The sequence below is a fragment of the Hyla sarda genome, chromosome 1 (assembly GCF_029499605.1).
Source record: "Hyla sarda isolate aHylSar1 chromosome 1, aHylSar1.hap1, whole genome shotgun sequence".
In the NCBI taxonomy this organism is placed as follows: Eukaryota; Metazoa; Chordata; class Amphibia; order Anura; family Hylidae; genus Hyla; species Hyla sarda.
In genome coordinates, this window is record NC_079189.1 from 420,614,839 (window position 1) to 420,641,484 (window position 26,646).

The 26,646-nt window shown below is 41.6% G+C and overlaps 1 protein-coding gene across 1 annotated transcript in view; it reads left to right on the plus strand.

The window, feature by feature from the left end:
- MYO18B (myosin XVIIIB) overlaps positions 1-26,646 on the plus strand; it is a 602,318-nt gene that overhangs the window by 303,260 nt on the left and 272,412 nt on the right. The window contains exons 29-31 of the mRNA XM_056518071.1: positions 1,363-1,471; positions 3,603-3,730; positions 12,616-12,770. Coding sequence (XP_056374046.1) covers positions 1,363-1,471; positions 3,603-3,730; positions 12,616-12,770 — 392 coding nt within the window. The remainder of the gene's footprint in view (positions 1-1,362; positions 1,472-3,602; positions 3,731-12,615; positions 12,771-26,646) is intronic.

The window sequence follows — 26,646 nt, forward strand, 5'->3', positions numbered from 1 at the left end:
GATCCATTTTATTTGTTGTGAGAATTTGCCAGGCATTTTATTTTAAATGTATTCTGGAATTTGAAGGACCAATGTCTATAGGTTTTAACTCAAGTTCTTTATTGGGCAGGTTAATAAGTTGTTTCTTATATTTTAACCTTGTATTCTGCATATGACAGATAAATTGTATTCATCCATATATTAGAATTTGTTCTATAGTGCAGTTTTGTGCATTGGAGGTGGGGAGCCAGTCGCGCTCCCTTGCCTCCTTAAAGGGTTACTCCAGTGGAAAACATTCTTTTTTTATATCAACTGGTGCCAGAAAGTTAAACAGATTTGTAAATTACTTCCATTAAAAATCTTTACCCTTCCAGTACTACTTAGCAGCTGTATGCTACAGAGGAAATTCTTTTCTTTTTGAATTTATTTTTTTGTCTTGTCCACAGTGCTCTCTACTGATGCCTGTTTCAGGAACTGTCAAGAGCAGGAGAATATCCCCATTGCAAACCTATGCTGCTCTGGACAGTTCCTGACACGGACAGAGGTGTCAGCAGAGAGCACTGTGGACAAGACAAAAAAGAACTACAAAAAGAATAGAATTTCCTCGGTAGCATACAGGTGCTAATAAGTACTGAGAGGATTAAGATGTTTAAATAGAAGTAATTTGCTAATTTGTTTAACTTTCTGGCATCAGTTTTCCACCAGAGTACCCCTTAAAGGAAAACTGTCACATATTTTCTCCCGCACTATCCACCGGTATTAGTGGATAGTGCGGGAGAGACGCTGATTAAAACGAGCCCTACCATGGTCTGATCCACGCCGCCGTTCGCCCGCACTTGTAGTTTTAATCTCTGTGTATATCCAGCTGCAAATGGCAAAGGCGGTGCTTCTGCGGGCTAACTGACACTGACGTCAGCGCCGCTCATGAATATTCATCCTCTGGTTAGGAGCGGCGAAGAGAGGGAGAACAGGAAGGATGAATATTCATGAGCGGCGCTGACGTCAGTGTCAGTTAGCCCGCAGAAGCCCCGCCTTTGCCATTTGCAGCTGGATATACACAGAGATTAAAACTACAAGTGCGGGCGAACGGCAGCGCGGATCAGACCAAGGTAGGGCTCGTTTTAATCAGCGTCTCCCGCACTATCCACTAACACCGGTGAATAGTGCGGGAGAAAATATGTGACAGTTTTCCTTTAAATATTCCCTGCTTTGCCTGCCCCTCTTATGAATAGACAAAAGCATTCACTCTCACATCGCTAGGACGTAAGAGCAAGCCAGCGCCTATGTTCTGCTCAGAAGTAGGTGGTATACAGGTAAATAGTATGTTCTAAATTGTAAACGTAATGGAAATAAGGAGTTAACAACCCCTTCCTTCATATTAAGGTAAAGTATGAGCAAATGCAGAAGAGTCTGGAGTCTGTATCAAAGCAGCTAGATGAAGCTAATCAGCAAATCCAACTTCGGGATCTTGGGACAAGTAGTCTGGGAGGAGGTAAGGAGCAAACATTATTATTCTCCGCTACTCTGTAATCCAGCAACCTGTTAGTAGATAAACATGTGTAGTGAGGAGTTCAGTGAACACATTCGTCTTTTACATGATTAAGTGGAAAGAAAAGTTCAGTCAATGGTAAAGTTTGATTTCTACTTCTTGGAGAAATGATTGTAAGCGTTGTCTTTCTGAGCTGTGCATATCAGATATGTATGCTGATTATTATACACCAAATTACTGGATTGTGCAGAACAGCAGACCGGACTGGGCATGAGATTAGATACGCAGTTTCTTAGGGATACATTTGTGAAAGAAAGGAGTAAACGAGAAAAGCCCAGATTAATTGATATTTTATTGACTTTCATAAGTAGAATATATCAGTAGAATAGTAGTTTAGTAGAATGTAGGTTATGCCCTCAACAAAATGTCTAATTCTTAAGTAAAAAAATAGCAATACAGAATCTCCATTGTATTTAAAGAGATTATCCTATGATTAAAACTTATCATTGGGGTTCTGTTCACTGGGACCCCAACCAATTACAAGAATGGGAATCTCTTTACCTTAATAAGGAGACAGCACTAATGCTATATTTGCTTGTTATAAAACTTAATATAGAACAGTGCTTAGCTACCTTTGAGTGGTAGCTAAGCATGTGCATTGCCTCTCAATATACAGGGTGGGCCATTTATATGGATACACCTTAATAAAATGGGAATGGTTGGTGATATTAACTTCCTTACATTAGTATATGTGAGGGGGGAAACTTTTCAAGATGGGTGGTGACCATGGTGGCCATTTTGAATCCAACTTTTGTTTTTTCAATAGGAAGAGGGTCATGTGAAACGTATTGGGAATTTCACAAGAAAAACAATGATGTGCTTCGTTTTAACGTAACTTTATTCTTTCATGAGTTACCGTATTTATCGGGGTATACCACGCACCGGTCTATAACACGCACCCTCATTTTACCAAGGATATTTGGGTAAAAAAAGTTTTTTACCCAAATATCCATGGTAAAATGAGGGTGCGTGTGTGCACGTGTATACCCCGATACACCCCCAGTAAAGGCAGCGGGAGAGAGGCCGTCATTGCCTGCTTCTCTCCCCCTGCCTTTCCTGGGGTCTAGAGCCCTGCTGCCGGCCCTTCTCTCCCCCTGGCTATCGGCGCAGCTGCCCGTTCTGTCCCCCTGACTATCGGTGGCGGCGCCCATTGCCGGCGCCGATAGCCAGGGGGAGAGAAGCGGCGCCGACAGCCAGGGGGAGAGAAGGGGCAGCGCCCAGTGCCGCTGCCCCATTGCCTCCCCCCATCCCCGGTGGCATAATTACCTTTTTCCTCCGGCGTGCGTCCCCTGCGTCGTTGCTATGCACGCACTGACGCCTTGCAGCGCATAGCAACGACGCCGGGGACGCACGCCGGAGGCCTGCAGCAGCGCGGACCCGACCCCGGCAACAGGTAATTATGCCACCGGGGATGGGGGGAGGTAACGGGGCAGCGGCATCGGCAATGGGTGCCGCTGCCCCTTCTCTCCCCCTGGCTGTCGGCGCCGCTTCTCTCCCCCTGGCTATTGGCGCCGGCAATGGGGCGCCGGCACCGATAGTCAGGGGGACAGAACGGGCAGCGGCGCCGATAGCCAGGGGTAGAGAAGGGCCGGCAGCAGGGCTCTAGACCCCAGGAAAGGCAGGGGGAGAGAAGCGGGCAGCGACGGCCTCTCTCCCCCTGCCTTTCCTGGGGGTGTATCGGCGTATAACACGCACATAGACTTTAGGCTAAAAATTTTTGCCTAAAAAGTGCGTGTTATACGCCGATAAATACGGTATTTACAAGTTTCTGACCACTTATAAAATGTTTTCAATGTGCTGCCCATTGTGTTGGATTGTCAATGCACTCTTCTCCCACTCTTCACACACTGATAGCACCGCAGGAGAAATGCTAGCACAGGCTTCCAGTATCCGTAGTTTCAGGGGCTGCAGAATGGGCAAAACAAAAATTGGAACAGGACCCTCAGTTTGGGGATCACTGTACACTATAACGCTATGTACACTATAATGCCATCTCTGATCCTAGTTACATTCTTGAATGTGAAAGACTTTTAAGAGAAAACCACGTTTTATTCAGAAGTATTGCTCTGTTTAGGAGCCGATGATTGGCAAGTACGATTTGACTGTGCCCAAACTGAAATCAACTTCTTGCGGAAAAGGCTTGCTCAGTTTGAAGAAAGACTGGAATCTGAAAAAACTTATAAGAAGGAACTAGAACAAAAGGTAAAATAGAAAACTTTCCGAGCAGACTATTTATTTTTTTTTATTTTTATTTTTGAAGAATGTCTATATTTAATGGGGTTATTGTGTTTCTTGCATAGAATCATGATTGGATTGAATGTGCAATGAGAAGGACACAATGTGGCGGTGCATATTGTTAATTAATTTTATAGCTACATCTCATCTCATTCACTGTTGGACAGCTACATATCTCCTGCAGTGTGTGACTGGAGAACACAGATAGCCAATAAAGCTGGGCACAGGAACAACATGCATTTGTCTCTTCCAAATTTTCGATAAAACTGTTTTGTTAACATCTTTCTGTGCCAGTGATATCATTATTTATCACTTTAATGCAATGCTCTATTGTGAAGCAGAAAATCTTTTTCTTATTTAGATTGCATCTGCAGTCTCAATAGATTGTAAAGGCTTGATTTGCCAAAGGCAAGATATGTGTTATACAGTGTGCTCACCCAAGTCTGCCTGTTTGTTTTTAAGCTATTGCCCCTAAGGCTTAACATAGCCAATATTGCATAAGTTTGTTGAAAGTATAAATCTACCTAATGTACACAGATGAAACAAGTGTCTGTAGAATTTGTCCTTGTCTTTGTGTTTGCAAGAACTTTAGTTTGTTCACATATTTAAAGGTAAACAGTTTATGGTTGAAGAGTACAGTAGAACTAGATATTCTCCCTATGGGCCCACACATTCCTGTAGGAAACAATATCAGAATTTGAATGACCTTCGGTGATGTATCTTGCTGCCAGTCGAGAGATAAACCTAGTTTCCCTCATGTTACTAAGCCCAGCAGACTGTTCAGAAAGGAACGTTTTAGCATCCCAAACTAAATGGGGTTGTTTAGTAGTGATTCTTAGAGCCAATTAGTTTATATCTTCATTTATATGCTATGTCTCATCATATATTAACTTTAATCCAGCCCTTGTGAGTGTCCATAGCTGTCTATTGTATGCTTGATGTACATAAATGTTAGTCTCATATTGTCCTAAGAATCAATAGAACCAAGGACCCTCCGCAAGCATGGAAAGTCCAGCCCACTGGTATACCAGGATATCCTCCACTGGACTAGGCTAATGGGTCCCAAAGGTCCAACAGAAGACAACCTCATTCATCACTGGTGACTAGGGTGCGACTCTCTCTGGTTGACTCACAGATAACCCATTAGACTCTAATATACATTTACAATGCAATTAAAGCTTTCATGATACTTTTAGTTTCTTAAAAAAAAAAAATAATTATAATACAAAAATTATGCCACGTTATTGAGCCCAAAAACCTCTTGAACATTTGGCGAATGAGAGGGGGTTGGGGGGGGGGGATATATATTTTTTTTCTAATAGTGTAATAAACTACCCGGGAACAAGCTAGAAAAGAGCAATAAAATGAGGTATGTGGAATTCAGTGCATAGCATAAATCTAGTAAAGATCAATTCTAATTATGATATGAGCAGTGATTCTGGTTGTAGACTTGAAGACTAGGACGTTTAATATATTTGCAGTGTAACCTGTCTTCATTTACATTGCTCTATTTACTTTTTCAAAATGAGATCCCGTAAAAAGGGATGAGCACTTTGGATTAAAACGTCTCCATTAGCTCAAATAAAGTGCCATCCCTGAACATTTCAGAAACTGATGTTGTATTTTTTTTCCAACCGTATATTTGAACAAATAAAAGTCTTAATGTTAGAATGAAAGAGTACTATATATATATATATATATATATATATATATATATGTGTGTGTGTGTTCTTAGCACATCATATCAGCATTGACATTTAAAGGGGTATTCCAGCTTTAGACATTTTATCCCCTATCCAAAGCATAGGGGATAAGATGTCTGATCGTGGGGGGTCCGCCGCTGGAACCCCCCACGATCTCCCTGCAGCACCTGCATTATGTTACACCCCCTCCCATAGACATGAAGGGAGGGGGCATGACGTGACGTAACAAGGGCGGCGTGGCAATATGTCTCCAGTCCCAAAAACTTCCGGTTTCCTTGCCTGGAGACGCAGCTCGGCACACAATGTGGGAGCTGCAGGAGAGATTGCGGGGGTCCCCAGCTGCAGGATAGGGGATAAAATGTCTAAAGCTGGTAAAATCAGCACCAGCATTCTGTTGAGGTCCCCTACAAATGTAATAGTGCATAATATAAGGAATGCTAGACAATGTGATTGAGTCCCACAAGGAGTCACAAGTAGACTAAATTTACCACAGTGCAGCCAATGGGCCTGCCAAAGAAACACGACATTATGTTTCAGTATACTGTTTTTCCTCTATACTGGTGACATGAGATGTGAATGGGGCCTAAATTACATAGCACTATGATAGTCCGCATTATTGTACAGAGATTGTCACCATTCACAGACCGACTACCAAATGGGGCTCACATTCTGATTCCCATTCTTCAGACTTACACACTAAGGACAATTTCATAGGAATTCATACATTTTTGGCATGTGATTAGAAATCAATCAATCAAGATTCCAATCCGCAATTGCCTCTCAGTTTTCCCAATATAAAAATTGCCACAAGGACAAAGTATAAAGCAGACCACAAACATGGTTATTAATTCCTTTGTTGTAATAGTGTGTACTCCCAATACACATATTCTAGAATTAATGTTCATACTGCACTGAGCGCAGGATCCACATTTTATATTTCCTTTTGGAAAGGGGCTGGTTATCGTAGAATTCAAAGGGCTGTTCCTGAAAGCAAATACAACTCTCTGATTGTCACCCCCTCATTGCCTGTCACAGAGGTGCTCTTAGCTCTCAAGAGGTCCTTCCTACTCCTAGTCTCCGCTTTTTTATAAGCATGAACATAGCCTGAGAGTAGACAGTGTAAGATACTATAGAGAAATGGTGTTAACATCTGTCAGGATCTAAGACTGCCTGGTCTAAGTGAGGCATAGCTAGGTTTTGAAAATCTCCCCTACAGTGTTGCAAAATTGCACAAATTGATGTGCACAAGCCCCCTTCTTGTGCAAAAATGTTGGCCAAACTCCTCTGTGCAAAACTGAGCAAACATTTTTCACAAATGTGTCAATCTGCGCTGGTGCAGGGAATTATATATTCCCCCCATAATGTTTAAGGTAGGGTAATTTCCTGCATCTTCCATAGGTTTCTATATAGGGAATGAAATACATCAGAAGAAAATGCAAATGCATGTATAAAACAAGATTGTAAAAAATCCCCAAAAAAGCTGCAAAAAACTTTTGAAAGCAGCCTTTAACCACTTAATGACACAGGACCTAAATGTACATCCTGGTGAGGTGGTGCTTAATGCACCAGGAAATACATTTACATCCTATAAATAACCGCGCGCATGCTCGGGTCATGCGCGGCAGGTCCTGGCTGCTGATATCAGCCAGGGACCTGCCGGTAATGGCCAACATCCGCGATTGCGCGGATGTCTGCCATTAACCCCTCAGATGCCGTGATCAATACAGGTCACGGCATCTGCAGCGCTGCGGTCACTAAAATGGATGAGCAGATTGCCTGCAGCACTGCCGCGGCGATCTGATTATCAAGAACGGCAGATGGAGGTCCCCTCACCTGCCTCTGCTGCCTTCCATGGGTCTTCTGCTCTGGTCTGAGATCGAACAGACTAGAGCAGAAGATGACCGATAATACTGATCAGTGCTATGTCCTATGAATTGCACTGAACAGTATTAGCAATCGAACGATTGCTATAAATAGTTCCCTATAGGGACTATTAAAGTGTAAAAAGTAAAAAAAAAATTGAAAAATCCCCTCCCCCAATAAAAATTTAAATTGCCCCATTTTCCCCCATTTCACCCCCAAAAAGTGTAAGAAAATAAATAAATTAATTAATAAACATATTTGGTATCACCGCATGTGTAAATATCCGAACTATTAAAATATAATGTTAATGATACCGTACAGTGAACGGCATTAATGTTAAAAAAAGAAAAGTCCTAAATTGATGCTTTTTTTTATAACATTTTATTTTAAAAAAATATATAAAAAATTTATTAAAGGGGTATTCCAGGAAAAAAAAAATGTTTTATATCAACTGGCTCCAGAAAGTTAAACAGATGTGTAAATTAATTAGTAGTGAGACCGAATAGGGGAGAGCACACAAAAAGCAGCTTCACCTGAATTACGGTCTGCAGTGTAGTCTCGGAAACCCAATTCAATACCTCCTGCGGGGTGCACATACAAATGTATGAATTATCAACAAGTAGTAAGCTTAAGAGCATGTACGTGCACTCACCGATCAACAGAGGAAGGTATGTCCTGGGGTGCTGGATCTCAGCATCGGCACAGGTGTATGGCGCTCGGAGGCAACGGCGGCAGTTTTGCCCGTGAGTGCGTGCTTCTTCCGGTGTTGCCTCCGAGCGACATACACCTGTGCCGATTCTAAGATCCAGCACCCCATGAACCGGACCCCGGGACGCACCTTTTTAGCTTACTAAGATTTGTAAATTACTTCTATTAAAAAATCTTAATCCTTCCAATAATTATCAGCTGCTGAAGTTGAGTTGTTCTTTTCTGTCTTGCAAGAGTGTTCTCCGCTGACATCTCTGCTTGTCTCGGGAACTGCACAGAGTAGAAGAGGCTTGCTATGGGGATTTGCTTCTACTCTGGACAGTTCCCGAGACAGGTGTCATCAGAAAAGAACAACTCAACTTCAGCAGCTCATATGTACTCAAAGGATTAAGATTTTTCAATAGAAATAATTTACAAATCTGTTTAACTTTTTGGAGCCAGTATATATATATATATATATATATATGTTATTTCCTGGATAACCCCTTTAAAAGTTTTATATATGCAAATATTCTATCAATAAAAAGTACAGATCATGGTGCAAAATATGCCTCCCATACTGCCGCTTATACGGAAAAATTAAAAAGTTAAAGGTCTTCAAAATAGAAGGATATTAAATGTACTAATTTGGTTAAAAAGTTTGCAATTTTTTTAAGCGCAACAGTAATAGAAAAGTATGTAATCATGGGTATCATTTTAATCGTATTGACCCACAGAATAAAGAAAACATGTCATTTTTACCGTAAATTGTTCGCCGTGAAAATGAAACCTTCCAAAATTTGCCGTTTTCTTTTTAATTTTCCCACACAAATAGGATTTTTTTTGGTTGTGCCATACATTTTATGGTGAAATGAGTGATGTCATTAGAAAGGATAACTGGTCGCGCAACAAACAAGCCCTCATACAAGTCTGTGGATGAAAATATAAGAGTTATGATTTTTTGTAGGCGAGGAGGAAAAAACCTTAAGGCCAAAATGAGCGGAGTCCTTTAAGGGTTAAATGAAAAAAAAACATACGCTGAGTTAAAATATATTTAAAGGGGAACCCCGTGGAGACAAGTGGAAAACAAACATTTTCGAATCAACTGGTGCCAGAAAGTTAAACAGATTTGTAAATTACTTCTATTTCAAAATCTGAACCCTTCCAGTACTTCTCAGCTGCTGTATACTACTGGGAAAATTGTGAAGTTCTTTACAGTCTGACAACAGTGCTCTCTGCTGACCCCTCTGTGCATGTCAGGAACTGTCCAGATTAGAAGAAAATCCCCATAGAAAACCTTTCCTGCTCCGGATAGTTCCTGACACGGACAGAGGTGTCAGCAGAGAGCACTGTGGTCGGACTGGAAAGAACTTTACACATTTCTCTGTAGTATATCTAAAGCATACAGCAGCTGATAAGTACTTCAAGGGTTAAGATTTTTAAATAGAAATCATTTACAAATCTGTTTAACTTTCTGGCAACAGTTGATTTGAAAACTTTTTCTTTCCACCGGAGTTCCCCTTTAATTTGTTCCAGGATTACTTGAAGATATCAGGCTTTCTAGTTATTCGGAGCAGCAGCACATTTTAAGTGAGGTCATTCTGCCCAAAAGAAAAAGAATGATCTCAGTACATTAAAATATAATTAAAAACTAAAATCAACTGTTTTCCTAGAATTTGGGAAAGGAATCATCTCTTTTAGTTTCAGATGCTTATTGTCTACTTACAAGCCTCATTAACTCAGCATTGTGCTTATTTAATGCAACTTTATAATGATTACAGTCTTCAAGCTCCATCGTTGTGTGACCCGTTGCTGTACAAGATGTGAGCGTGCTATTTCCTCACAAAGTAGCGTGAATAAATTAGTAAATAGGTTGGTCCGCCAGCAAGGTCTCTCAGCTTTTTAGATAGTAAATCTGACTTTGTAATAAAATATGCTGCTAAATTAGGAGTTTGTCATTAGTTTTTGGAACAGCCAATATAGCTACTATAACATTTGCAAAACTGGCCAAATCTTCTGAAAATAATTTTAACACCTACTTTCATGTCTGGTGACCCGGAAAGACTTCTGGGACTTGTAATTCTACAGGTGAGATGTCACAGTGGTACTTATCACTGGTGGTGTGAATAGTACAGCAGGCCCATGTGAACTCTCTCACACAGCCTTTGAAGGTCTGCAATGGATGTTGTGGGGAAGCGGGTTCCTCAGGGCATGCCCCTTTATTGTGTGCTGGCTGATGGAAGTTGGGGTGCCTCTTGGTGCTGTAGGTGCAAGATACCAGACACAGGAAGCTAAGTAGAAGGTGCAATAGGGGCAATTGCTGACATACTGGCATGAGGATTTTTTAGGTATTACCATAAAATGTGCTATCATTCAGTAAAGTGGGCTGTACATCAGGTGTAGATGTATAGATTTTTACAGGATACTCCCTAAATAGATTCTGGTCTGATAATAGTTGCAGGTGAGTGCTGGGTAGTGTGTGGTAACCCAAATATAGTCTCCACCCTAGCCCTTTAAATAATACAATTGTCCACTAATTCTTCTCTGAGGGGTGCACACTATTGCATAAATAAACATAGTTTTCATTGCATTGAGCTGTAATGCCCATTGCAGGCTGCCGGTCCTTTGGAAAATCTATAGCTCAGCAGCCTAGAACCCTGAAAGATTCTAGTATGCAACAGGGTTCCTATACAACTTCTCCCCACAGACTCTTGACTCTGTCTCGTTATATATTCTCTCCTCTCTTAATTTCTCAGATTGGACTAGGAAGTTGTTCACTGGGATGTAGAATCCTTACTTCACAGGGTACAAAGCTTAAAGAAAAACTGGCAGCCAGTTCACCTGCACTAGACCCAATACATGTGGTTATAGTGCTGGGAACTGGATTAAAATTAGGTATAATTTACCTAGATCTGTGATCCTGCTGCGGTGATAGATCCATTATTAGCCAGCATTGCTAATATGTTAATTGCCGGCTTTGCGCAATGAAGGCCTACCCAGCATCACTGCCCTTATCCAAAGTCCCACCTCCATTGCACAAAGTCGGCTATCCCTGGAAACAGACCGCAGATCCAGGTGAGTTATCCCTTATCTTATCTTGTTTCACCTGCACTATAACCTTGTGTATTGGGTTTAGTGTGGGTGAACCAGTTGTCAGTTTCCCTTCAAGAACAATGGCCCTCTCTAGTTTAGGGCTGCATAATGTGGCCAATCTCTTAAAGCATTAATATAATTTATACAAACTGTAGACATTTTGTCCAGACATGTCAAAAGTTTAGATTTTACCAGGTGTCAGTCCTACGACCTGTTGCAATCATTATCAGTAGATAGCTAAATGGTGCGGCAGTGCTATTTAATAACTGGCTGACCATCCAATCCAACTCATTCAATCCATAGACTAATGCAGTGAAAAGTTAGCTTCGATTGACAGCTGGGGAGTGAAGAGCAGGCTACTGGACAGGGCTGGGCAGCTGGCTGTTACTCACATTTGCAGTGGGTTTCAGCATAGAGATCTGATGCAATCCAACATTTTTTTACATAGAGAGGTTGCACTGAATGGACTAATCTAAAATTGTATCTCCTTACCACCAAATAGAATGATCCAAATGTTCATCTATGAGGCAGTGTAAGTGAATGGGCTCCGTCACTCACAGCCGGTATCAATGTGCATAACAAAGTAAACCAGCACAAATGCACAAGAATAGCATAAAACAAGGCATAACAGCGGAATATTATTAATATACATTAGGAAAATAACAGATATATGTCCGCCAACCAATTCACATTACCCATAGGATCACGCAGTGGGACACTGCACAATCATTGATTGGGATCCCATTAATTCCCAATAATTGGGATCCTGACACTAGATAAAATTGCAATTAAAAGAAAACAATTTTAAAAAACTAGTATATTCGCAGAACCCCTACTAAAAAGTACCTATTCTTAAGTTGACCATAAGTAGCAATGACATCTTTGCCCATGTGGGGGTACCCAAATGTCTGTCTGCCATACAAGAACACATCAGTTTTATAAATGGAACATGGTAAGTAAGGCTCTGTCTACACTTATGTTAGTGCCCACCGAGAATCATAACTTGGAAATGCTGGTTTATGCCAAATTTCCTCTAGGTATATTTCCGCACACTGATCACATTGTATGGAATAGTTAAACAGTACATTTATTTAACGATCATTGTAATCGTTTGATTTTCTGTACCTTTAATGTTTTGCAGCATTTATATTGCACAGGTTATTTTGTAGAATTCATAAAATTTCTTTATGCAGAGTGACATAGAAAGCATGGCCGATTTGAACAATTTATGGATTGCTCTGACAATACCCTATTGAAAACCCCCAGTAGGTTTGAAATGAGTAAAATGTATCCATTTCCATAATCATTTGTTTGGCTACTGACTGACATATAAAGGAGGTTTTTCTTCTTGTTTTCATCACAGATGGCATAAAAAATAATAATACGGTAGCTTGGGGGTTTTATGTCCATTAAACAACAATTTCTGCTTTACAAATATGTGCACCAAAGCATAAATTGTGAACTAAAATTGCTAGTATTATTTACCTTTATTCTTTGGTTCCACAGCTGATTGATTTACAAAGTGCTTACGAAAATGCTAGGCGAGCAGCCCAGCAAGCAAACAGGAAGTGCAAGCACTTGACCTCTGACCTTGAGGACACTAGAGTTTTAATGGAAAACCAACAGATCCGGAACCATGAGCTGGAAAAAAGACAGCGCAAGTAAGAGAACCAAATAAAGATTATTTATTCAGAGTCTGATATTTAGGACTCTCTGACTGATGTTTTTTTTTTTTTAAACAATTTGTAAGAGTATTGTGGAGAGTATTGTATGTTTTATAAATGTTTTTTTTTTTAAAGATTAAGAAAATGTATAATTCTGGCATGTATCATAAATATGTGGTAGCAGTATGAAAGACACAGAACTAGTCTATTAATTGTAGTGATAAAATGGTATTTTGTTTTCAGAACATTCTAAAATATAATTCTTTGAAACCCTTAGGGTATATTCACACAACAGAGTATCTGGCTAATGGACGCTGCCAAAATCCATTGGCAATAGGACAGTATGGACATGTGCCATCAACAATGATGGCAGTGCAGTCTGCACAGTTTGTTTTGGCGGAGTCCAGAATTTGAATTTCTGCAGCAGAAATTCTGTGGTGTTAATGCAACCTTAACCCCTTAAGGACTCAGGGTTTTTCCGTTTTTGCACTTTCGTTTTTTTCCTCCTTACCTTTAAAAATCATAACCCTTTAAATTTTCCACCTAAAAATCCATATTATGGCTTATTTTTTGCGTCACCAATTCTACTTTGCAGTGACATTAGTCATTTTACCCAAAAATAAACGACGAAACAGGAAAAATAATAATTGTGCGACAAAATCGAAGAAAAAACGCCATTTTGTAACTTTTGGGGGCTTCTGTTTCTACGCAGTGCATATTTCGGTAAAAATGACACCTTATCTTTATTCTGTAGGTCCATATGATTAAAATGATACCCTACTTATATAGGTTTGATTTTGTCGTACTTCTGGAAAAAATCATAACTACATGCAGGAAAATTTATACGTTTAAAAATGTCCTCTTCTGACCCCTATAACTTTTTTATTTTTCCACGTACAGGGCGGTGTGAAGGCTCATTTATTGCGTCGTGATCTGAAGTTTTTAACGGTACCATTTTTGTTTTGATCGGACTTTTTGATCACTTTTTATTCATTTTTTAATTGTATAAAAAGTGACCAAAATACGCTTTTTGGGATTTTGGAATTTTTTTGCGCGTACGCCATTGACCGTGAGGTTTAATTAATGATATATTTTTATAGTTCGGACATTTACGCACGCGGCGATACCACATATGTTTATTTTTATTTACACTGTTTTATTTTTTTTATGGGAAAAGGGGGGTGATTCAAACTTTTATTAGGGAAGGGGTTAAATGATCTTTATTAACACTTTTTTTTTACTTTTTTTTGCAGTGTTATAGGTCCCATAGGGACCTATAACACTGCACACACTGATCTCTTACACAGATCACTGGCGTGTATTAACACGCCTGTGATCAGTGTTATCGGCGCTTGACTGCTCCTGCCTGGATCTCAGGCACGGAGCAGTCATTCGTTGATCGGACACCGAGGAAGTAAGGGCCCTCCCGGTGTCCTGCAAGCTGTTCGGGCCACCGCGATTTCACTGCGGCAGTCCCGAACAGCCCGACTGACAAGTCGGGATACTTCCACTTTCGCTTTAGAAGCGGCGGTCAGCTTCTAAAGGGTTAATACCAAACATCGCCGCGATTGGCGATGTGTGGTATTAGCCGCGGGTCCCGGACGTTGATGAGCGCTGGGACCGACGCGATGTGATGCGGGGTCGCAGCGCGACCCCGCTTCATATCGCGGGAGCCGGATAAGGACGTAAATATACTTCCTGCGTCGTTAAAGGGATATTCCAGGCAAAAACTTTTTTATATATATGTCAACTGGCTCCAGAAAGTTAAACAGATTTGTAAATTACTTCTATTAAAAAATCTTAATCCTTCCAATAGTTATTAGCTTCTGAAGTTTTCTGTCTAACTGCTCTGTGATGATGTCACATCCCGGGAGCTGGGCAGTTCCTATGGGGGAATTTTCCCATCATGCACAGATCCCGGGATTTGAGTCATCATTGAGCAGTTAGACAGAAAACAACAACTCAACTTCAGAAGCTAATAACTATTGGAAGGATTAAGATTTTTTAATAGAATTAATTTACAAATCTGTTTAACTTTCCGGAGCCAGTTGATATATAAAAAAAGGTTTTGCCTGGAATACCCCTTTAATATACTTTGTATATCAATACTATGTGGGTTTCCAGACTTTATTTGCAGTCTTGAATTAAGAGGATGCTTGAAAGTTGAATACTTTTTCATGTTATAATTCATAAGTTTTATGTGCTAAAACTGGAAAACTCAAAGATGGCAGCTGCTCGCTGTCATGTTAGTTTTAGTAAATACATGCAATCTCAAAAATATACAGTATTGGCGCATCCCTATGTTCACTCCTGTTCATCCTCTAAGAAATGTATGAATAAATTGACAACTGGGTGTTACTAGTGGGGGCTTCCCTATGTAGTCTTACAAGTAAAATGGTGTATGAAACCATGCCACCGCAATTTATTCTGCATGTCTGTTCACTATGAAAGCAGTAGGTATGTACTTATAATGTTTACATACTAATGGATTTGATAAAAGCTTTTTGTTCTAAAACTTTATTTTGGTAACTATATACAAATGGTACATTGTTTTACAGAATATACAGTATTGCTCTTCTTGCAACCTTCCCTCATTTTTGCCATAGGCGCCTTCTCTTGTCTGTTTGACCAATATTTGAGAATATTTCAGTGCATGTATTGTACAGACATTTTATATGCTGTACACCGGACTGTCTTTATCTTGGTGCTTGCACAAAAAGAATACATGATATAAGGATGCAAGATAAGGTGGGGGAATGCACAACTATAGTTGTCTATTGAGATCACCTATGGGGATATACAGGAACTGTTAGCGCAGGAATTTACCATTTTCAAATAAATATAAAAATATGTAAAATTATCCTAAAGGATTTCCTATACACTTTTTTACCCCCACCCAATATTCTGGATAAATGGACCCAAGACCTGTACATCCCTTGGCTACCATTTATGCAATAAACTACCGTTTCAAATGACCCTTTTGTCCTACGCGCCCTGCTGTGACATACAATACAAACCTTGTTCAAGTATAGTACTGTAGAATCTAAAATTAACAAGATGAGATGGGCGGATGGGCAATTATCTTCTCTGCTTGAAGGATGACCCCCCACCTGTTGGTATATCCTAACAAGGAGGACCCATTCTCTTACGTAGGTAAGTATTACCTCCTTTACTCATGTTTACCCTTTCTTACCTCAGTTTCCCTCACCCTATTCATGGCTCCTTCATCTTGGCCTAACCTGGCTTTGCTCTCTATACTAATAATGAAAGTATACCCTACAATTAAACAAAATTACCCAACCTACTCTAAGCATACTTATCAAGATGTAGAGAGATAAGCTATGGGTCTATCTTCAGGTTCCACAATTTAGAGCTGTGTAAGCTGTCCTAGTTCTTGCACAATTGACGTGAAGGGAACAAGGCATTGAATAGAATTAATTTAAACAGCATATGTTGATGTAAATTATGTCAAGATTAATTTTTATTTCCTTCATAAAAAATTATCTAAACATTAGTAAATCTGTGTTCTGATATATGTATATTACAAAAGAAAAAAAAAAGCCCAGTGGCATAAACACCAACAGAAATCTAAACATATCTAATTATAGTGTCCAGTCTTATTAGGGTAGAAAGTGATACAATTCATAAAATGTCTAATCCTATTAGGGTATACTCCTCTGTATAATTTTAGCTATTAGCGACTAATTTTCATTTTGATTGAGTTCTTTTGAAAAAAAGATTTTTGTTACAGTACATAATAAAAAAAATTCTCCTTACACCCAATACTGGAGTTGGCCATATCAACCAATCACATTTAAAATATATGTGTCATCTAGATTTATTGTATAATTAGATCAAGATACTGAAACATGTTTTTTTAAACCTAATCTGTTTCTATTTTCTGATTGCAATTTTTTTATTTTCATTTTATGGGTGCTGCCATCTAGCCTGTGCTTTTTTTTTTTTTTAACAGCATTTAGTGATATGCTTTACAGCAGGACCCATGACATAGACTACAATGTCCCATTCAGATAAATTGCAGACATTACTGGGAATTCTCTGTGACCTTTTTAGAGGTCATTTTACTGGGAGGGGGAGGCTGGTCTCTGAGCAAAAGCTATTGTGTGTACCTCTCTACTGGTGTCCCCTTTCATTGAACTCCTTGTCTGTTCTGTAAAGAAGGGCATTACTGGGAAATGATCTGTACAGAACAGAACGTCTCCGCTTAGTTTTAGGCCTAGTGGCCAGAATAGAAACTGCAAGATTTCAATATACAATATAGAAAAAAAATATGGAAAATTTGAAAAAACATCTCCAAAATGCTTGAAAACCTGATTTAAACAATATGTAATGTAATGTAATGACACATTCTTCTTAAGTTTTTTTTAATTTTTTTTAATTTTTAATCGATGGAAGAGTTGAAATTAAATAAAATGCAGTATAAACGGCAGTTTGTTATACCCTGTAAAAAAAAAAGGGGGGAGATCTTTAAGCAGATAGTTCCAAAATTCAGACTTCAGACAAAAAATTTGCTATATACCAATTTTATTATGTGTTTTGAGACACTTCTCACTCATTAGACACTTTGGGAAAGTGTCTAGAAAAATACACAATTTAGGCTAGTATTCCACTGAGGTTTTTTCCCACCAGGAAAAACTGCCAGTAAAACTGCCACAGCTTTTTCCTGCGTTTTGTCAGTTTTTCTGGCATTTTTTCTGGCATTTTCCCTGGTGTGTGGAAACCTTTGTACCCTGTGGCAGTTTTCTCACTGCCTTCAGGTACCACTCTGTGGGTCGGATACAGAGTGTAAGGAGATGAGGAGAGATGTATAGCATCAATACTCACCTCCCCAGGCCCTATAATATACAGTGGGGCATAGTGTACCCGTGTATACTATACAGGAGTCGGGAATCCTGTTACTATACTGACAGGACTCCCTGCTCCTATAGCCCCTTTGGGCTGTATACAGGAAATACAGCTATTTATGGTAGCTGTATATAGTTTATACAGAAGACGAGGTTCACTTACCTCCCTTGCTCCCTGTCCCCTTATTTATGAGAAAGAAAAAAAACGGCATTCTCTGAGCCCAAAAGAGCTGAAAAACGGCAAAAGGATAAAAAAAAAATGCCAAAATTAAAAAAGGCTAAGTGTATCTGGCATTTAGCATTTCACTATTGACTTGCAGCTAACATCTGGCCACGGCAATTTTTCACAGAAAAAACGCTGTGCAGCAAAATGGGTGTTTTTATTGGTGTTTTTACATGAAAAACCTCAATGGAATTCTAGCCATAGCGCAGTCAGAGATGCAAATCCTTACAAGTCACCTGTTTTTTGCTCAGAAATTGCAATTTTTGCTCAAAAATATTGATTTATGTGAAGAAACGTGTGCACTTAAAGGATTTGTGCTGCAAGGGGAAGAGGGCTGTAAGAGGCCTTGGCTTTGCATAAAGGGAGTGTGCCCTACTCACATATGTCTTTAGGGACAACTTGCAGCACCTAAAGTTACAAAAACATACACCAGCTTAACCCTTTAAGGACCAAGCCCATTTTGGCCTTAAGGACCAGAGCGTTTTTTGCACATCTGACCACTGTCACTTTAAACATTAATAACTCTGGGATGCTTTTACTTATCATTCTGATTCCAAGATTGTTTTTTCGTGACATATTCTACTTTAACATAGTAGTAAATTTTTGTGGTAACTTGCATCCTTTCTTGGGGAAAAATCCCAAAATTTGATGAAAAATTTGAAAATTTTGCATTTTTCTAACTTTGAAGCTCTCTGCTTGTAAGGAAAATGGATATTACGAATACATTTTTTTTATTCACATATACAATATGTCTACTTTATGTTTGCATCATAATATTGATGAGTTTTTACTTTTGGAAGACACTAGAGGGCTTCAAAGTTCAGCAGCAATTTTCCAATTTTTCACAAAATTTTCAAACTCAATATTTTTCAGGGACCAGTTCAGTTTTGAAGTGGATTTGAAGGGTCTTCATATTAGAAATACCCCACAAATGACCCCATTATAAAAACTACACCCCCCAAAGTATTCAAAATGACATTCAGTCAGTGTTTTAACCCTTTAGGTGTTTCACAGGAATAGCAGCAAAGTGAAGGAGAAAATTCAAAATCTTAATTTTTTACACTCACATGTTCTTGTAGACCCAATTTTTGCAAGTGGTAAAAGGAGAACATTTTTACTTGTATTTGTATCCCAATTTCTCTCGAGTAAGCACATACCTCATATGTCTATGTAAAGTGTTCCCCGGGCGAAGGAGAGGGCTCAGAAGGGAAGGAGCGACAAGGGGATTTTTGAGAGAACATTTTTCTGAAATGGTTTTTGGGGGGCATGTTACCTTTAGGAAGCCCCTAGGGTGTCAAAACAGCAAAAAAAAAAAAAAAAAAAAACCACATGGCATAACATTTTGGAAACTAGACCCCTCGGAGAATGTAACATGGGATAAAGTGAGCCTTAATACCCCACAGGTGTTTCATGACTTTTGCAAATGTAAAAAAATAAAAATAAAAATTTGACCTAAAATGTGTGTTTTCCCAAAAATTTTACATTTTTAAAAAGGGTAGTAGCAGAAAATACCCCCCAAAATTTGAAGCCCAATTTCTCCTGATTCAGAAAACACCCCCATATGGGGGTGAAAAGTGCTCTGCTGGCGCACTACAGGTCTCGGAAGAGGAGTAGTCACATTTGGCTTTTTGGAATCAAATTTTGCTCTGGGGGCATACCGCATTTAGGAAGCCCCTATGGTGCCAGGACAGCAAAAAAAAAAAAAAAAAACACATGGCATACAAATTTTTTTTTTACCTAAAATGCTTGTTTTCCCCAAAATTTTACATTTTTAAAAAGGGTAAAAGCAGAAAATACCCCCCAAAATTTGTAACACAATTTCGTAGGGTACCATTAAAAAAATTATAATAATAAAAAAGATACAGTAGTGATGGAAAAAATTCTATTTAACGAAATTTATCTTTTTTATAACAACATTTTTATTAATTTTTAAATAGGGATCAATCTATGTGGGTGGGCAGGGAACTAAAAATATAACCGACAATAAGAAAAATGTAGTGTGTGTGTGTTTTTCACTTTTTATTCTTTATTTTTTAGGTGGTACTACTACTCCCAGCATGGAACACACACTGTTACATGATGGGAGTAGTAGTACCTGTACTTATTGACAGATCGCCCCGGGTTCCATTGTGATCCTCCAGTATAATGTATAAATGCGGCCGGCCGCTCTTCTATGGTCCCCTGCACTGACGTATATATACACCTATTCATATTTGAGAGCTGTGATTGGCCAGATGGTTACAGCCAATCACAGCTCACTGTGGGAAATAGGAATAGGTGTATATATATACGTCAGTGCAGGGGACCATAGAAGAGCGGACGCCCACATCTATACATTATACATGAGGATCACAGCTGGTGTCAGGAGTGACATCCACTGTGATCTTTCCTTAACTGCAGGTACTATAACTCCCAACATGGAGCAGAGCGTGCTCCATGATGGGAGTAGTAGTACCTGCAGTTAAGGAAAGATCCTAGTGGGTATCACTCCTGACACCCTCTGCGATCGTCCTTTCTATTGCAGAGATGTAGAGTGGCTCTATATAGTGCTCGCATCTCTGATATGTACTCCGGCCAGTGATATGAATAGAACATCATTCATTCATATTTCCCGCTGAGAGCTGTGATTGGCTGCAACCATCCGGCCAATCCCCACTCTATATGAATGAGTGATGTTCTATTCACATCACTGGCCAGAGTATAGTGCAGAGATACGAGCGCTGTATAGAGCCGCTCCACATCTCTGCTATAGTATGGATAATCGCATCGGGCGAGATGTCTATTAGTACAGGTACTACTATTCCCATCACGGAACAATCTGTTCCATGCTGGGAGTAGTAGTACTACCTAAACATTTTTTTTTTTTTGGTACCCAACAAAAAAAAACACCAAAGGGGCCAAAAATGCAATTTCCACACAAATGAAAAAACGCCAGAAGCAGGAAATTGTACTGGCATTTTTCAGGCATTTTTTTCTTGCGTTTTTTTCAAACTAAAAAACGCAGGACAAAAAACCAAGTAGAAACTTAGCCTGACTGATCTGCAGCTCACAGATTCCCTTTAAAACTTTAAAATTGTAAAGGAAAAGTAGTTTGTATAGAAATGAATAGGTCTTGTTATTCCTAAGTAGTAATACAAATTCAGCATATTGAATCTAGTTACGTATTACAAGGCTCATAAGCCCTCGTGCAGATGGCTTGTTTATGGCTCTGCAGAACCTCTGCTCTATGGTTCCTTCCTGTATCTCTGTGTGATTCCAATTACATGGGAATAATCCCAGAGTACTTTTATTTCTCCAGGAGTTTGACAGAAACATATTTGGGGCATGCTCCATCCGATGATGTATTACAGAGCCATTGTTTTTAGGGGAGAATACCTCAGCAATTCAGTGTTAATGGGGCCACCATATGGCAACTACGGAGTGTAGCTTTGGCCACTGGGATCATCATTTATCACTTAAAGCAAGAACCCTGTTCCTCAGTCTTTTGATGCCTATGAGGGTATATTTAGTGAGGCCTCAAACAAGAGTTTCGTGTTTGTGGTGGCCCAAATGCTCCCCTGCTAAATACAAAGACACCAGGTTTGGGGAAAACAACATAGAGGGATCCTGTGCAAGAATAGTATATGGGCTTCTTGATATTACCCATTGGACAGTATGTCCACAATCGTCCCTGACTTTTCTGGACTGAAAAACACTCGATCTAAACACCTTTCTGATGACAGAAGAACTGTCCTGACTGAAATACTGTAGGGCTAAGTGCATATCAGCGTTCTGCTCAGTTTGGAGAGTTCCTTCATAGACTCTGTTCGGAGCCATAAAACGGAGCTGAATGAGAATGTTGTACAATGGACACCAACTGGTTCCAACAGGTCCTACTGGCTTTAAATGGGGTCCATCATGTTTCTGCCTGGTGTCAGAAACCCAACAATGGATTCTGGGGATCTCCAAATGCAGATGTGACTAAGTCTTTATGAGTTCATAGTAACTTACATAAGAGAAACACACTTGTTATATTACACATGTGATACCACAGCAGCTTACATTACAGATAGTCACTTGTGATACCACAGCAGCTTACATTACAGATAGTCACTTGTGATACCACAGCAGCTTACATTACAGATAGTCACTTGTGATACCACAGCAGCTTACATTACAGATAGTCACTTGTGATACCACAGCAGCTTACATTACAGATAGTCACTTGTGATACCACAGCAGCTTACATTACAGATGGTCACTTGTGATGTCACAGCAGCTTACATTACAGATAGTCACTGTCACGATGCCGGCTGGCAGGTAGTGGATCCTCTGTGCCGGAGAGGGATTGGCGTGGACCGTGCTAGTGGATCGGTTCTAAGTCACTACTGGTTTTCACCAGAGCCCGCCGCAAAGCGGGATGGTCTTGCTGCGGCGGTAGTGACCAGGTCGTATCCACTAGCAACGGCTCACCTCTCTGGCTGCTGAAGATAGGCGCGGTACAAGGGAGTAGACAGAAGCAAGGTCGGACGTAGCAGAAGGTCGGGGCAGGCAGCAAGGATCGTAGTCAGGGGCAACGGCAGGAGGTCTGGAACACAGGCTAGGAACACACAAGGAAACGCTTTCACTGGCACGATGGCAACAAGATCCGGCAAGGAAGTGCAGGGGAAGTGAGGTGATATAGGGAAGTGCACAGGTGATCAGACTAATTGGAACCACTGCGCCAATCAGCGGCGCAGTGGCCCTTTAAATCGCAAAGACCCGGCGCGCGCGCGCCCTAAGGAGCGGGGCCGCGCGCGCCGGGACAGGACCGATGGAGAGCGAGTCAGGTACGGGAGCCGGGGTGCGCATCGCGAGCGGGCGCTACCCGCATCGCGAATCGCATCCCGGCTGGAGGCGGTATCGCAGCGCCCCGGGTCAGTGGATCTGACCGGAGCGCTGCAGTGAGGAGAGTGTAGCGAGCGCTCCGGGGAGGAGCGGGGACCCGGAGCGCTCGGCGTAACAGTACCCCCCCCCCTTGGGTCTCCCCCTCTTCTTAGAGCCTGAGAACCTGAGGAGCAGACTTTTGTCTAGGATATTGTCCTCAGGTTCCCAGGATCTCTCTTCTGGACCACAACCCTCCCAATCCACTAAAAAAAAGGTTTTCCCTCTGACCTTTTTGGATGCCAGAATCTCTTTGACGGAGAAGATGTCCGAGGAGCCGGAAACAGGAGTGGGAGGAACAGATTTGGGAGAGAAACGGTTGATGATGAGTGGTTTAAGAAGAGAAACGTGAAAGGCATTAGGAATACGAAGAGAAGGAGGAAGAAGAAGTTTGTAAGAGACAGGATTAATCTGGCACAAAATTTTGAAAGGACCAAGATAGCGTGGTCCCAACTTGTAGCTAGGGACACGGAAGCGGACATATTTAGCGGAGAGCCATACCTTGTCTCCAGGGGAAAAAATGGGAGGAGCTCTTCTTTTCTTATCCGCGAACTTCTTCATGCGTGATGAAGCCTGTAAGAGAGAATTTTGGGTCTCTCTCCATATGATGGAAAGGTCACGAGAAATTTCATCCACAGCGGGCAGACCAGAGGGCAAGGGGGTAGGGAGGGGGGGAAGAGGGTGACGGCCGTACACCACGAAAAATGGGGATTTGGAGGAAGATTCAGAGACTCTGAAGTTATACGAGAATTCGGCCCATGGAAGGAGATCTGCCCAGTCATCCTGGCGGGAGGAAACAAAATGTCGTAAATAATCACCCAAGACCTGGTTAATTCTTTCTACTTTTCCATTGGATTGAGGATGATATGCAGAAGAAAAATTTAATTTAATCTTGAGTTGTTTACAGAGAGCCCTCCAGAATTTAGACACGAATTGGACGCCTCTATCCGAGACGATCTGCGTAGGCAACCCGTGAAGACGAAAAATGTGTACAAAAAATTGTTTAGCCAACTGAGGCGCTGAAGGAAGACCAGGAAGAGGGATGAAATGTGCCATTTTGGAGAATCGATCAACGACCACCCAAATAACAGTGTTGCCACGGGAAGGGGGTAAATCAGTAATAAAATCCATACCAATCAGAGACCAAGGCTGTTCGGGGACAGGCAGGGGATGAAGAAAACCAGCGGGCTTCTGGCGAGGAGTCTTATCCCGGGCACAGATAGTGCAGGCTCGCACAAAGTCCACAACATCCGTCTCCAGAGTCGGCCACCAATAGAAGCGAGAGATGAGTTGCACAGATTTCTTGATGCCCACATGACCTGCGAGATGGGAGGAGTGACCCCATTTGAGGATTCCGAGGCGTTGGCGTGGAGAAACAAAGGTCTTTCCTGGAGGAGTTTGCCTGATGGAGGCTGGAGAAGTGGAAATCAGGCAGTCAGGAGGAATGATGTGTTGCGGAGAGAGTTCAACTTCCGAAGCATCCGAGGAACGAGAGAGAGCATCGGCCCTAATGTTCTTATCGGCAGGCCGAAAGTGAATTTCAAAATTAAATCGGGCAAAGAACAGAGACCACCGGGCCTGGCGAGGATTCAGCCGTTGGGCAGACTGGAGGTAGGAGAGGTTCTTGTGATCGGTGTAAATAATAACTGGAAATCTTGATCCCTCCAGCAGATGCCTCCATTCCTCAAGTGCTAATTTGATGGCTAGAAGCTCTCGATCCCCGATGGAGTAGTTCCTCTCCGCCGGAGAGAAGGTCCTAGAAAAAAAACCACAAGTGACAGCATGCCCGGAAGAATTTTTTTGTAGAAGAACAGCTCCAGCTCCCACTGAGGAGGCATCAACCTCCAATAGGAAGGGTTTGGAAGGGTCAGGTCTGGAGAGCACGGGAGCCGAAGAAAAGGCAGACTTGAGCCGTTTAAAGGCGTCTTCCGCTTGAGGAGGCCAAGACTTGGGATCGGCATTTTTTTTGGTTAAAGCCACGATAGGAGCCACAACGGTAGAAAAATGTGGAATAAATTGCCTGTAATAATTGGCGAACCCCAAAAAGCGTTGGATAGCACGGAGTCCGGAGGGGCGTGGCCAATCTAAGACGGCAGAGAGTTTGTCTGGATCCATTTGTAGTCCCTGGCCAGAGACCAAGTATCCTAGGAAAGGAAGAGATTGGCATTCAAACAGACATTTCTCAATTTTGGCATAGAGTTGATTGTCACGAAGTCTCTGAAGAACCATACGGACATGCTGGCGGTGTTCTTCTAGATTGGCAGAAAAAATCAGGATATCGTCCAGATATACAACAACACAGGAGTATAAAAGATCACGAAAAATTTCATTAACAAAGTCTTGGAAGACGGCAGGGGCGTTGCACAGGCCAAAGGGCATGACCAGATACTCAAAGTGTCCATCTCTGGTGTTAAATGCCGTTTTCCATTCATCCCCCTCTCTGATGCGGATGAGATTATAAGCACCTCTTAAGTCCAGTTTGGTAAAGATGTGGGCACCTTGGAGGCGATCAAAGAGTTCAGAGATGAGGGGTAGGGGGTAGCGGTTCTTAACCGTGATTTTATTAAGACCGCGGTAGTCAATGCAAGGACGTAGGGAGCCATCTTTTTTGGACACAAAGAAAAATCCGGCTCCGGCAGGAGAGGAGGATTTACGGATAAAGCCCTTTTTTAAATTTTCCTGGACGTATTCAGACATGGCAAGAGTCTCTGGGGCGGACAGAGGATAAATTCTGCCCCGGGGTGGAGTAGTGCCCGGGAGGAGGTCGATAGGACAATCATAAGGCCTGTGAGGAGGTAGAGTCTCAGCTTGTTTTTTGCAAAAAACATCCGCAAAGTCCATATAGGCCTTAGGGAGACCGGTTACTGGAGGAACCACAGAGTCACGGCAAGGGTTACTGGGAACCGGTTTTAGACAGTCCTTGGAACAAGAGGGCCCCCAACTCTTGATCTCCCCAGTGGACCAATCCAGGGTTGGGGAATGAAGTTGAAGCCAGGGAAGTCCAAGGAGAATTTCAGAAGTGCAATTGGGGAGGACCAAAAGTTCAATCCTCTCGTGATGAGATCCGATGCACATTAGAAGGGGCTCCGTGCGGAAACGTATGGTACAGTCCAATCTTTCATTGTTTACACAATTGATGTAGAGGGGTCTGGCGAGACTGGTCACTGGGATGTTGAACCTGTCGACGAGAGAGGCCAAAATAAAATTTCCTGCAGATCCAGAGTCCAAGAAGGCCATAGTAGAGAAGGAGAAGGCAGAGGCAGACATCCGCACAGGCACAGTAAGACGTGGAGAAGCAGAGTAGACATCAAGGACTGTCTCACCTTTGTGCGGAGTCAGCGTACGTCTTTCCAGGCGGGGAGGACGGATAGGACAATCCCTCAGGAAGTGTTCGGTACTAGCACAGTACAGGCAGAGATTCTCCATGCGGCGTCGTGTCCTCTCTTGAGGTGTCAGGCGAGACCGGTCGACCTGCATAGCCTCCACGGCGGGAGGCACAGGAACGGATTGCAGGGGACCAGAGGAGAGAGGAGCCGAGGAGAAGAAACGCCTCGTGCGAACAGAGTCCATATCCTGGCGGAGCTCCTGACGCCTTTCGGAAAAACGCATGTCAATGCGAGTGGCTAGGTGAATGAGTTCATGTAGATTAGCAGGGATTTCTCGTGCGGCCAGAACATCTTTAATGTTGCTGGATAGGCCTTTTTTAAAGGTCGCGCAGAGGGCCTCATTATTCCAGGATAATTCTGAAGCAAGAGTACGGAATTGTACGGCATACTCGCCAACGGAAGAATTACCCTGGACCAGGTTCAACAGGGCAGTCTCAGCAGAAGAGGCTCGGGCAGGTTCCTCAAAGACACTTCGGATTTCCGAGAAGAAGGAGTGT